We start from the raw sequence: 14574 nt of genomic DNA, 5'->3' as shown, positions 1-14574 counted from the left end.
GTGTGACACCGCCTCTTATATAGATAGATTTTTTAAAAGTTTGAATTGGTGACTGGTGACTAACCAGATGAAGGGACTGAGGGAAAAGTCAAGGAGGACTCCCAGGTTTCTGGTGTGGGCACCTGAATGGATCATAATGCCACTGACCAAGACAGGGAACAGAGGAGGAGACCTGTTTTTATCAAGTCCTTGTGGGGATACTGGATAGCCCAGACAGCAACCTCTCTCAGCACTGTTTCAGCAGCTATAGTCAATACTAATCCTGTTCAGCAAAGACAAAGGACACATCGGTCATTGCAGTTACAAGTTCACATAAATACACAACTGATAAGGGCCCCCTGGAAGAGTCCCAATCCTAAATCCCAATACACAGAAAAACTTGGGAACCAGAGAAAGCAGACAGGATAAGGGAAAGATCAACACCTTCTCCAGGGAACTAACAGGATGTGAGAAATCCTGCCCCTGTTCTAAGAGCCAGCAGGGAGCCACCACCCTTGGGAACCCAAGCAAGCTTTCTGGAGAGTCCACTGCCAGGGTATTCTGTTTATTAGGCGATTTGTTTTTTTTGGTGTTTTTTGTTTGTTTTGTTTTGTTTGGGGGGAGGGATTCTTGCTACTTTAATGACTGCTTTGTAAGCTTCACCAGCTCTCATACACACTACCACCTACAGGAGGCATTTCAATCCCTATATATCTCTAGCAAGTCCACTGAGCTTATAATATTGGATTTGGCTATCCCTTGGTTATCCTCCTTAGAGCTTCAGGCTAACAGAAAAGGGATAGAAGAACACAGCTTCTCCACAGACTTGGGGTGAATCCATTAATCCTCCTAATAAATGTTGCCATTTTAGCCATTTGAAGTGTACAATTTAGTGGCATTAATTACATCAACAATGTTACGTAACCATCACCACTGTTTTTAAAACTTATCATCACACCAAACAATTCCTTACCATTAAACAGGAACTCCCAATTCCTTTCTCCTCTCAGCCCCTGATTACCTCTCATCTACTTTCTGTCCCTATGAGTTAGTTTATTCTAGGTATTTCACAGAAGTGGAATGATACAATATTTGTCTTTCTGTGTCTGGCTTATTTCACTTTCCATGTTCTTAACTATGATCTGTGTTTTGCTTTTGAGATCCCCTCAACCTAAAATGCCCCCTCTTCTCTGACAGAAATTTTCCTCACCCTTCATGGTGCATCTCAAATGTCACTTCTACCACAGAGCCACTCTTCTTTTTTTTTCTTTTTTTAAATCCTCACCCAAGGATATTTTTCCATTGATTTTTAGAGAGAGTGGAAGAGAGAGGGAAAGACAGAGAAATATCGATGTGAGAGAAACACATCGATTGGTTGCCTCCTGCATGAGCCCTGACCAGGGCCCAGGCCAGGGAGGAGCCTGCATCAGAGGAATGCGCCCTTAACCAGAATCAAACCCAGGACCCTTTGGTCCGCAGGCAAATGCTCTGTCCACTGAGCCAAACCAGCTAGATGCCAGAGGCACTCTTTATCCAACAGCCCCCCCTCTAACCCTCCCCCACCAAATCTGGATTTAGTCTCACCTCCTTGTACTTGCATAGTGCCTGCTGTTATCTTGGGCACATCACTTGTTTCACTGTCATCCATTACAGGCAATTGTACTTGCATCTGTTTTCCACTAGACTAAGTTTCCTGAAGGTGCACACCATGTCATATCCTTCTCTCCAATACCCCACAATCCTTAACACACAGTAGGTCCTCAATCAGAGTTTGCTGGTTCAAACTGAAAAGCTACTGATTCATTCCACCAAAGCCTGCAGATCATGAGAGCTAAGGGGGGCAGGGTGGAGGGGAAATCAAGGTAGATTCGAAGCAGACAGCCTCCCTCCTCCCACTTAACTGGTGGTGGTACTCCCCACTGCTCTAAGAAATTAAACCAACCTCGCAAGGAAGGCTCAGCAGACATGTTTGGAAATGGTGGTCAACTTAAAAGAACTGCAAGTAGTTTCAAGGTTCTCCCAGCTGCTATTAGTCAGGTATTGACCTTGGGATGTGGTCACAGGGATTATATATTTTATTTTGCCATCCACTCCCTCTAACACTCTGATACCTCTAGCTATATGGGCAATAAAGAGTCTTTCATACGGCCTCTGAATATTATCTTTGAGCTCCTCTGGGAACAGCCTAGCCTCTCAATCCTCCCACTTTTCCAGTGAGTAATTCCACAGTGCCACCTCTGCAGTCCTACCCTCTTGAAAAAGTAGTTTTTCTCTCATTATATCCAGCTTCCCTCCCTGAAGCTTTTCCTAACCTTCACCATTCAGACACAAGGTAATTTGCCTTCTCAGCTGCCTGATTTAAAAGACATGGTATATTTCAAAGAAACAGGTAGAACTAGTAAAGGTTTTGATAGTTGTGGCTTCCTCTGTGATCCCATAAGCACTACATACTCAGATTTATTATAGAACTTAGCCATTAATTTACAACTGACCACTGTACATGTCTTATCTCCCTCACTAGACTGTGAGCTTCTTAGAACTATTGCTAGTTTCCAGCAAACTTCCCAGGACAGTGTGGATGCAATAAACTACCAGCTTAAAAAAATAACATAAAATGCACTGCTACCTAAGGTCCCTTAGTCAATCTCAGTGACTGAGTTCAGAAGAAGAAATATTTCAGAGGTGATCAAAACCAAAAAGTCTTTATATAGTAGTCAGTTCTGTGATGCAAAGCTCAGCTGAAGGGAGTCTCAAACAAGGGTCCTTTTGACAGGGCAACCATTCCCTACGTTCCTCAGATACTCACTATGGTCAAAGTAGTAAACTTAGTTCTCCAGAATTTACTTTCCCAAGACCTGGCAGTTCAATAAATACATTCCCCAGCCCCCACTTCAATGTCTCTCCTATATCCTTCTGACCTTTAATACTGTGTAACATTAGATGAAAAATTAATTTTTTTTGGCTACTTATTTTGCAGCTGAAGAAAAAATATACTGTTTAAGGTGTTAAATATTTTTACATGCAACAAACCTGGCATGAATCTAACCTGTATGCACATTTTAGAGGTACAGGCGTAAATGTCAGTGCTATAATTTGTTATAGGTTTCTGATGACCAGCAATGAAAATGACCACGAATTCTCACAATTTAAACCACTTTTACGTAAATGTGAACTTTCCTAAAACAGCCAAGGGAAAGAACTTTCCATCTAAGCTCATAGAGTCTCTTAGAGATACTGATAGAATTGTTCACTGGGTTAGATGTTCTTTGAGAAAATCCTACAAATATTAGCTTCTTTCTGGGACTATGCTTTGACCTTTAATAAAAATGTGCTTCAAGACACCAATTTTTAAAATGAAAGATCAGTTTTTAATGCCTGAACAACTGCCATTTCATATAATCAGCCCTGGTGGAGGCTATAAGTTACAAATCAGCAGCATTTGAAGAAAATATATTTGGCAACTTCACTTAAATTGCTCACTTACCAGACATGAAGAAGAGTTATAAGAAACCATGAATTGAATGTATCAGGCATCTGACACCCTAGAAAATAACAATAAAGTATAAATATGTATGGTTCCTGCAGAGAAATATTGACTATATTTTAAATACTGGTAGGAATTTGTTCAACTAAAATATATGGCAGTTATAGTACTTTCTGATTATACTATCAGAGTAGTCCAGGGGAACCACAGGGCAAGACCACAAGTTCAAAGAGCACTGAATGTAGTGAGACAACCAGCCTTCTAGTCCCTGTTATCACCTTGCAGTTCAGTCTTGGGCAAATCAATTCTCTTCTCAGAGCCTTAGTTTTCTCACTTTGTATAAGTGGCCTAAATGATTTTGATGGTTCCTTCCAACTTCCATGTGATTCTGCTATTTTCCCTTCCTGGTCTCAAATTCTTCTGGAAAACTAGGCAGACAACACCTTGTCTATTCCACTTAAGCACAGGCTTTTTCACTTAAGCCCCACTGAGAAGTCTTAAGTTCTTTTTGTCTCCTTTCCTTAAGGGTGACCCAGTGTGATTCACCTAAAATAAATAATCAGGAGGAAGAAATGGGATCTAGGAAGCTATAGCTGAGTAAGAAAGCAGACCATTTCTAACAAAAGGCTGTTCATCACCTCCAGGAATGACAAAACTTGGCAGGACTTCTCCTTGGTTTAAGATACCAAAAATCAGGTCAGTGCTTAAGCAACCAAGCCTCTCAATTTTCAGATCTCTAAGAAATGCCTCTGACTGGATGAGGGGGGTCCCTCATTGAATGTACTCTCCTTATTACATGATGGGGAGAAAAGCTGAAGCAAGAGGATAAAGAAAAAAAAAGAATCAGTGGATAGTCTGTCATATGGAGCAATGACTCAAGAAATAAGTGGACTCTTCTGCCTTTCATGAAACAATGAAGTTCACAATGTACTAGATAACCAATAGGGGTCATTAGGAGAGAAAACACAGAACAGGACCTCTGTGAGGTATACTAACACACCAATAATAATAAAAAGCTATAATTCATTATGGGCTTACTATGTGCCAGATATTAATAATAGGTGTTTTACATGCATTGGCTCAGTGAGTCCTCCCAACAATCCTATGAAGTGGATATTGATATTATCCCCATTTGACAGGTCAGAAAACAGATGCTTAGAGAGATCCGAACAATTGTCCAACATCACAGCTATGAAATAAATGAGACATGTGGGATCAAATTCAGATCTGCTTGATGCCAGGTACTGTGGTCTTAATTGCCAACTGTCTCTCTAATACTAATATCAGAAACTAACATTCACTAAGGGCCCATGCTACATGCCAGGTCCACTTCTGGTCACATCAATACATTATCTCACTTAATCCTCACTTTATCCCTGAAGGGAGGCATTATAATCCTCATTCTAGAGATGAGGAAATGGGCTCAAAAAGGCTAAGTAACTTGCGGGCAGCCACAATATTAATGAGCTAGTGGCTGGGTTGGGGTTTAAGTCCAGGTCTGTCACAAAGTGACACCAAAATATTCTGGTGAGCTTACTGGGAGGTGCCCAGCAGCTGTCAAGTGGACTTCCTCTTGGAGCTCAGCAGGAGGGAGGTGAAGGCTGGCCTGGCTGGCCATGCAGCTATTAAGACGCAAGCCATCTGAGAGTGGGCCAACCACCCTCCACCTAGAACAAGAATAGCCATGAGAAACTCTCAGCCCGGATCTGAAGCTGGGTCTTTTTTGGATGCTAGAACAAAACATTAAAAAGAAAAGTTTTCTTGGAAGTCTGTCTTTCAATCTGGAAAATGAAATTTGGCTGCTTCTAAAGGACAATCTGTTCAATTGCTACCTCTAGATCAAAGCTTCTCAGCAGCCTCCAGGAGCCTTTCCAATTTTCTCAGAGAGGGAATCAGTTCTTGGGTTGGAAAGCACAGACAGACAGACAGGCCAGCAGCTGGACGTGGCTCACAATTTTCCTTTCTGGGGGTCGGCTCAGGGCTGAGGATGGGAAAAGAGCTGGTATATGATTGATTCCCTGTACCCATTGGGGTCAAAACAGAAACCCAGAGTATAAAGCCCTAAAAAACAAGACCACTGAATATCTGACTGTGAATAACACAAAAATACAGCAGATTCTTTAGCTCAATGAAATGAGTTTAAACACTTCAAAGATAAAACCTGCTGTAGAGTCTTTTGCCATAATCACACTTGCTCCAATAAACACTCAGTGCATTATTTCTGAGACTAGTACTTTCTTCCTCGACACCAAATTGGAACAAAATAAATAATTAATTACTGTTATAGGGTAGCAGTATTAACACAGTTATTTTTTAATGCAGGCTCTGGGGTCAAACTGCTTGATTTAAAACCTTAACTACCTCTCAGTCGCTATGTGACTGAGTCAAGTTACTTAACCTCTCAGTGCCTGTTTTCTTCTCTATAAAAATGGGGAGAACAAGAGAACCTACCTTATAGGATTTTTGTGAAGATTAAATAAGGCCTGTAAAATGTTTAGCAAAATGATTATATTTAATAGATATCAACACATATTCAGTATTGTTTGTTTTCAGTGAGTCATTTAAACATTACAAGTCAAGCCGAAACCGGTTTGGCTCGGTGGATAGAGCGTCGGCCTGCGGACTGAAGGGTCCCGGGTTCGATTCCGGTCAAGGGCATGTACCTGGGTTGCGGGCACATCCCCAGTAGGGAGTGTGCAGGAGGCAGCTGATCGATGTTTCTCTCTCATCGATGTTTCTAACTCTCTATCTCTCTCCCTTCCTCTCTGTAAAAAATCAATAAAATATATTTAAAAAAAAAAAAAAAAAACATTACAAGTCAAATTATCTTTGGAAAAACTCACTAATTTAAGACTGTGTCAATAAAATGATGATCTTCAATTATTGACTCATTCATTAAAGAGTCTCTTCTGAAAGTATTATCTCTTAAGCAGTGGTTCTCAACCTTCTGGCCCTTTAAATACAGTTCCTTGTGTTGTGAACCAACCATAAAATTATTTTCATTGCTACTTCATAACTGTAATGTTGCTACTGTTATGAATCATAATGTAAATATCTGATATGCAGGACGGTCTTAGGCGACCCCTGTGAAAGGGTCGTTCGACCACCAAAGGGGTCGCGACCCACAGGTTGAGAACCGCTGTCTTAAGGCCTAACAACAAAACAGTCTGCAGACAGCAGTATGAAATTAAACACAAACTTTACTGGTTGGCCACCTCTGATCCACAGTGTTTTTCATAAAAGAACTGATCTCTAAAAGACCAGTTAGCAAAGCAGTGCCTGCTCACAGAAGGTGTGATCATTTATGCACAACTGTGGGCTGCTAAGGTATCTCACCAGTCAGAATCCCCAATATCCAGCTCTCTGGATCAAAATCTTTGAACACTTTGGCTCTGAGATGACAGAGTCTACTTTGCATTTTATGGGGGCCTGTCCAAGAAGCTGATATGCATATTGTTTACTCTCAAGTACACTGCGGCTAAATAATTCATTCTTATACAATCTTTATGAAATAGCACTGGCCTCACTTTTGTTGGAGTGAGGATGACACTGATAAGCTACTTGAGGTTCTCTATCCTTTTAAAAAATTACTAAACTCTCAGAACTTTAAAGTCAAGCCCTAAAATACCAAAAACCCAAGGGACCAATGGCCACTTGAAAGGTGTAATACACACACACACACACACACACACACACACACACACACACACATATACATATACATACATACACACACTCTTCTTTTACCCCAAACCTGTCTGGCCTACTCTTTAGAACCTAACATGCAAAAATAGTCAGTCTCATTATTTTATAGATATTCTTTATCTGCCTACAAATGGTATTTTCAGATTGGCTTTTTTATTATTATTATTCACTAGCCACAGTTTGTAATTTCTTTGGTTTGATTTTAAAATTTAATCTACCCACAAATGACAAAGATGTATCACAATGGAGCATAATACAAATGAACACTCTATGGTTCTATAAAGCAATTCTCAAATTGAGTCTTAGAAAACCTGAAATCAGAGTGGTGTCATTAAAAAATGTACTGCCTCCCTAGTTAACTACTTCAATGGACAAAGTTAGGACAAAGCCCATTGAGATATACACACTTTAATATATATAAACAACAATTTACTAACAGAACATCTCATAAGCAGTTTTTATATAAGTATAATAGAATATCTAAGGATTAGATAAATTACAATTTCTAATTTGCAGTTACATTCAATCACAAACAATACGTATAGTGGGAAAACTCCTAGATTTTATTTTATTTTATTATTTTTGTTTTTTTTAATGCCAGGTTTTCTTAAAAAAAATTTTTTTTATTGACTTCAGAGAGGAAGGGAGAGGGAAAGAAATAGAAATATCAATGATGAGAGAATCACCGATCGGGTGCCTCCTGCACACCCCCCACTAGGGACCGAGCCCGCAACCCAGGCATGTGCCCTTGACCGGAATCAAACTGGGTACCCTTCAGTCCAAAGGCCGACACTCTATACCAGGGGTGGGCAAACTTTTTGACTCGAGGGCCACAATGGGTTCTTAAACTGGACCGGAGGGCTGGAACAAAAGCATGGATGGAGTGTTTGTGTGAACTAATATAAATTCAAAGTAAACATCATTACATAAAAGGGTACAGTCTTTTTTTTTTTTTTAGTTTTATTCATTTCAAACGGGCCGGATCCGGCCCGCGGGCCGTAGTTTGCCCACGGCTGCTCTATACACTACTGAGCCAAATCAGCCAGGGCCTGGATTTTAAACCATATGACATAGGCTCAAGGCTTGACTACACAACTTTGGGCAAGTCACTTAGCCTCTTTAAGTTTCAACTGTTTCTGAAAACAAAACAAAAATGAACTTAAATATGTCTCATTATTCAATACTGTAACATTAACTCAAGAATTTTCAATAATGAGGATTGGCTAAGATAACTAGCAAACATCATTTCAAAATAATTATAAAAATTTGAGTAATTTATTGAATCAAATATTAAATAGGTGTCTGAGAATTAGGTTTTAATATCTGATGAAAAATACTTAAGCACATGGATTCAGGAAGCTATTTAAGAAAAATCCAGTTACTAATATTATTAGTTTCTTCATCAGATAAAGAATTTTTTCCTTTCAGATTAATTTTTCCTAAAATGAGAAACTATTAAAGATTAAAAAGAAGCAGGAAAGTTTACTTTCTTTACTATGAATAAATAAGAAATGGCCCTGGCCAGTGTGGCTCATTTGGTTGGGTGTCATCCTGTGCACTAGGACAGCAGTTGTCAACCTTTCGGACCTCACGGACCACTGGTTGGCAACCACTGCTCCAAAGGTTTCCTTAAACGAGTGGTTGCCAACCTTTCGGACCTCACGGACCACCAGGGGTCCGCAGACCACCGGTTGGTGACTGCTGCACTAGGAGGTTGCCAATTCAATTTCCAGTCAAGCGTACATGTCCCAGTTACAGACTCCAACCCCAGTAGGGGTGTACAGGAGGCAGCCAACTGACGTTTCTCTCTCTCTCTCCCTCTCTCTCTCTCTCTCTCTCTCTCTCTCTCTCTCCCCTCTCCCCTCTCTCTCTCTCCATTCCTCTCTCTAAAAATCAGTAAACTATTCTTTAAAAAACTAAATAAGAAATGAAAGGTGGATACTAAATCAGGATGACAACTTATTATGATATTTTAAAATTTATAATATAATATCAATCTGCTGAAATAGTAAAAACAAACAAAACTTGCATTTGGTTTAAAAACAAAAACAAAAAACCAGCCCTAGCTGGTTTGGCTCAGTGGATAGAGCTTCGGCCTGAGGATTGAAGGGTCCTGGGTTCGATTCTGGTCAAGGGCACATGCCCAGGTTGCAGGCTCAATCCCCAGTAGGGGGCATGCAGGAGGCAGCTAATCAATGATTCTCTCTCATCGTTGATGTTTCTATCTCTCTCCCCCTTGCTTCCTCTCTGAAATTAATAAAAATATATTTTTAAAAAACCAAAAGAAGAAATAGGCATTGGGCATGACTACCCACCATGACCTGCCCAGTTAGGAATTTAAGATCAGATCACCCTGTGAGGTTATTCTCCCTTCCTCTCCGAAATCAATAAAAAATAAAAATTCCTATATAATAAAGAGGCAATATGCAAATTGACCATCGCTCCAACACACAAGATGGCTGCCTCCATGTGGTCAAAGATGGCGTGCAGGGGAGGGCCGTTGTGGGCGATCAGGCCAGCAGGGGAGGGCAGGTGGGTGTGACCGGGCTGGCAGGGGTGGGCACTTGGGGACGACCAGGCCTGCAGGGGAGGGCAGTTGGGGAAACCAGGCCTTCAGGGGAGGGCCATTGGGGGTGACTGGGCTGGCAAGGGAGGGCAGTTGGGGATGACTGGGCCTGCAGGGGAGGGCAGTTGGGGATGACTGGGCCTGCAGGGGAGGGCAGTTGGGGATGACTGGGCCTGCAGGGGAGGGCAGTTGGGGATGACTGGGCCTGCAGGGGAGGGCAGTTGGGGATGACTGGGCCTGCAGGGGAGGGCAGTTGGGGATGACTGGGCCTGCAGGGCAGAAGTGGTTAGGGGCAATCAGGCAGGCAGGCAGGCGAGAGGTTGGGAGCCAGCAGTCCTGGATTGTGAGAGGGATGTCCCAGATTGGAGAGGGTGCAGGCTGGGCTGAGGGACAACGCCCCCCCGCCAAGTGCACGAATTTCGTGCACCGGGTCTCTAGAAATAAAATAAAATAAATAGTGCCTGGCCAGCATGGCTCAGTGGTTGAGCATCAACCTATGAACCAGGAGGTCACAGTTCGATTCCTGGTCAGGGCACATGCCCAGGCTGCAGGCTAGATCCCCAGTGTGGGGTGTGCAGGAGGCAGCCAATCAATGATTCTCATTACTGATGTTTCTATCCCTCTCTAACTCTCCCTTTCTCTCTGAAGTCAATAAAAATATATTTGTTTAAAAACTGCATCTAGCTTTCTTTATTGTTGTTAACATAATTATATACAAATACAGTATTTGCTGTCTGTGAACAATACCAAGTGTGTGTGTGTGTGTGTGTGTGTGTGTGTGTGTGTGTGTGTGTGTGTTTAGGTGTTTGTTGCTTTGAGGATAATGGCTATTACTACAGACCTGCTTAGCATACATTTCCTCCCAAAACTTGTGGAACTAGAAATGGCTTAAACTTTCTCAATGACTTTACAAGTACCTGCTTCAATTAACCTTTTTTATAACTATAACAGTTTATAACATCAAAATGGATATTTTACATAATCAAAGGCTAATGGTGGTCTAAGCCAGTAAAACCCTTTTGAAAAGCAATTTATCAATGTGATATAAATAATAAAACTGCACGTGCCTTTTGACCCAATGCAGGGTCAAAAGAAAGAAGAAAAAATCATAAGGCACAATCCTGGGTTAACTAAAACAATTAAAAACTAGAAATAAAAGAGGACCGATTGGCAAAAAGTTGACTCAAAATGTTAAGCAAAACATCCAGAATGTAAAACAAGTACTAGATCAGCAATTTTTAACCAGTGTGCCACAAAAATTTTTAAAACATGCAATACCTGCCCTAGCTGGTTTGGCTCAGTGGATAGAGCATTGGCCTGTGGACTGGAGGGTCCCAGGTTCGATTCTGGTCAAGGGCACATGCCCGGGTTGTGGACTCGATCCCCAGTAGGGAGTGTGCAGGAGGCAGATCAATGATATGATTCTCTCTCATCGCTGATGTTTCTATCTCTCTCTCACTCTCCCTTCTTCTCTGAAATCAATAAAAATAATAAATAAATAATAAATCATAAAAAAAAACATACGATACCTGACTATTTAGTCAGGGGCACTGACCTCTTTCCCCTTGGATTGTCAAAAAAATGACACATGGTGTGAATGAATCAAAATTATACCCATCGTTTTTGTCAGATGAGCAAAACACATTTTTTGGTCTGCTGCAGAACTTTAGTAATTAGTTTATGGGTATGATGAGATGAAAAAGGTTGAAAATTGCTGTATTACACAAATTTTTAGATTTTTTTCCCAAATAGTTAAAATGTTTTATTTATAGGGTTCTTCTGGTCTTTGTTTATTCTATCAACAGGAAAAAACTAGCAGCTTTTATTACACATGTTGTGAAGAAAAATGATTTCCTTAGTGACTTAAAAAATCAATCCTATTAAGATACAATCATAAAAATAAAAAGTAGATTCATTTTCCTTTTTAGAACTATCAAAAACAGTAACTTACTTAGAAAGAATTCCTCGAAGTCAGTTTTCTTCACACAGCTAGTATACATTCGTAGGGCTGCAATCTTAATCTTCTAGACAAAGAAAACAAAACCAAACTCAAGACATGACCAAGTGGATGTTCTACTGCTGTTAGGCGTAGGTCACAGAACCTTACATTTCTTTAACTAGAAGGAAGGATACAAACTTGTGTCTACGCAATTTAATAGCTAAACAAACACAGATACTTATCTCTACTCTTAAAGCTACTCATTCATACAGACTTCACACGAGTTGCACATTTCAGGAATTTAGCATGAAAATGTCAAAAAGGTTTTTCCAACATTTAAATAAAATCTCTCCTTTAAGTCAAGCCCATTTCACCACATGTAAGCTTCTAAACCACTGTACAGCATCAGCCACATTAGCTCTTTTTCATCTGAAATCCTTAATATAAAAATTACCCATTCTCCTGACCAAAATCAATTAAACAAGCAAAAGCTTTAATCCTTCAATCTTTCCTCAGAGGCATAACTACCTATTCCTATTCTATTTTTTCCCTTTGGAGGAGAGGTCATTTTTTTCTGTATTTCCCTAGCTGATTAAGAGAGACTGTGTTTATAAATAAAAGCTCCTAATGAATATAAAATACTAGAGGCCCAGTGCATGAAATTCGTGCACTGCTAGGGTCCCTAGTGCAGGGGTGGGCAATCCCTGGCACGCGTGCCAAACATGGCACACCAGTAACTTTTGCTGGCACGCAAAACCCTCTCTTATAATCTTCCATTTACAATTTTTTTCTTAATATCGACTTTTTTATTTTTCAGATAAATTCAGTGTAGGTGCATCTTAGATAAATAAATAATTTTACATAACAAGTTATCTTAAAGACCATAGACATGGATTGACGAGAGAGGGGAAGAGCAATTTCTATGCCTCTGCCTTAACTCTCCCTGCCTTCCTAGATCCGACCAGTGTTTTGGTTTCATCCACATACGCTTGTGAATCTTTGTTCTCAGTGATGAATTTTGTTAAGTCTCATAATAGGAGTAGCCTGACGGATGAAAGTAGTAGCTCGTGCATATCTCTGAAGGTCACGAAATATAAACCTGATGTAAAATCTCTGTCATCAGTGATGCAGCAGCAAAAGTCCCACTGATAATATCAAACGGAGTCATAAAGTTTTCTGTCGGACTATCAGTGTACATGTATACATTAAAAAATAAATGTATTTTTCATCATCATATACTGTGTTTTTGTCGCTCGAATGAATTTTATTATTTCTTCAAGGTTCTTCACATACGTACATCTTAAGAGATATCAAGTAGGCGTAACATGTTCTCAAAAAATTAGGGTTGGCATGCAGAAGAATTTTGAGTCAGAGATTTTGCTGGTTTTGGCACGCACTCACAAAAAAGTTGCCCACCCCTGCCCTAGTGGCTGCTAGGGCCTCCCTCCCTTCCCCTGGCTGGCCCCGCCCCTCAGTCGCTCCCAGACGAACTCCTGGTTGACGGACAATTTGCACACTATGCTTTTATTTTATTTTATTTTTTTAAATATATTTTATTGATTTTTTACAGAGAGGAAGGGAGAGGATGGAGAGTTAGAAACATCGATCAGCTGCCTCCTGCACACCGCCCACTGGGGACGTGCCTGCAACCAAGGTACATGCCCTTGACCGGAATCGAACCTGGGACCCTTGAGTCAGCAGGCCGACGCTCTATCCACTGAGCCAAGCCAGCCATGGCTATGCTTTTATTATATAGGATAGCAGGACTGACCTTTTACTATTTTCCAAAGCATTAAGAATTTACGTAAAATTTTTATCTTACTGGTGGTTTTAATTTATTCACTGAGATGTATACTTAAGATTTATGTATTTATTGGACCACGCCATCTTGAGTGGCTGATACGAAAGTGTATACATCCAGAGACCCTGCAGCCACGGCATCCAGGGATCAGCTACTAATTCAGGAACACCGGGTCTCAAGCAGCGCGAATACATGGACTCAGACAAGCCCTGCTCCTCCTCACGGAAAGGTCAGATTTCGCCTAGATAAAGGTGCGGTTTGCAATTCAGGGTGGAAAGAGGAACGCGCTCGGGGGAAGTCTTCACCCCACAAAGTCCGCGGCCATTGGGGCCAGACTGATCCGCAAGTGTGGAAGGGGTCCCGCAGGGCTGCTGGCAGAAGGGAACTCTAAAAATAAGCCCATAGCTGGACTGGATGCAAAAAGGCAGCCTCAGATTTTGCCAGTGTGCCGGCTGCTTAGTGCCAGGGGAAAGAGGACCTGCGGAAGAGACTGCGCGCAGAGCTGGATGGTGGAGGGGTGCCAGTTCGCGCACCTTCTCAGGCTTTTTTTTTTCTCTCCCCCTTAAATCTTTGTGTTTGATTATTAAACCCAATACATAGGATCGCCCAGTTGGGGTCACTCACAGAGACTGCAGGGGAAAGTTGTTTTTTGTGGAACCTGGGAATCAGAGCGGGGAGTAACGATCAAAGAACTAGCTCTGGGGCAGTCGACTCTCCCAAACCAGTATTAAGTGTGATAGGGAAAACAAAACCTAACTACTGGCTAGAGAGGACTTATAGCCTCAGAGGTCAATCCAGAAACACTGCCACCCAGGGGCTGAACCACAAACTGACTCTTCTGTAAACACAAATAAAGGCAGTCTGGGAAACAAATACTGCCTGCTTTAAAATCAGGACTGTGGTTTACAACACGGAGGAACAGTGTATCGCAGGGAACTTCAACACTCTCCTGAATACCTGACAGGACTAAGGCGTGCCAAACAGAAGAGTAGAGGAAGTAAAGGACCTTCACTACTGCACATTTTTTTCTTTCTTTTTTTTTTTCACCTTTTACTTAAGAAACTAATTTTTTTTCTTTTTTCATCACCTGATTTTACCTT

At 41.1% G+C, this 14574-nt stretch overlaps 1 protein-coding gene across 4 annotated transcripts in view; it reads right to left on the bottom strand.

Moving 5' to 3' along the window:
- LOC102239259 (ubiquinol-cytochrome-c reductase complex assembly factor 1) overlaps window positions 1-14574 on the bottom strand; it is a 110271-nt gene that overhangs the window by 58137 nt on the left and 37560 nt on the right. For all 4 annotated transcript variants that reach the window (XM_005879766.2, XM_005879767.2, XM_014550666.1 and 1 more), the window contains 2 exons: window positions 11686-11758; window positions 3464-3521 (listed from right to left, as the gene is read on the bottom strand). In XM_005879766.2, the coding sequence (XP_005879828.1) occupies window positions 3464-3521; window positions 11686-11758 (131 nt within the window). The remainder of the gene's footprint in view (window positions 1-3463; window positions 3522-11685; window positions 11759-14574) is intronic.

The sequence above is a fragment of the Myotis brandtii genome, unplaced genomic scaffold (genome assembly GCF_000412655.1).
Source record: "Myotis brandtii unplaced genomic scaffold, ASM41265v1 scaffold61, whole genome shotgun sequence".
Classification (NCBI taxonomy): domain Eukaryota; kingdom Metazoa; phylum Chordata; class Mammalia; order Chiroptera; family Vespertilionidae; genus Myotis; species Myotis brandtii.
The sequence above is the reverse complement of the archived record's forward strand: the minus strand, read 5'-3'. Positions and strand labels throughout refer to the sequence as shown.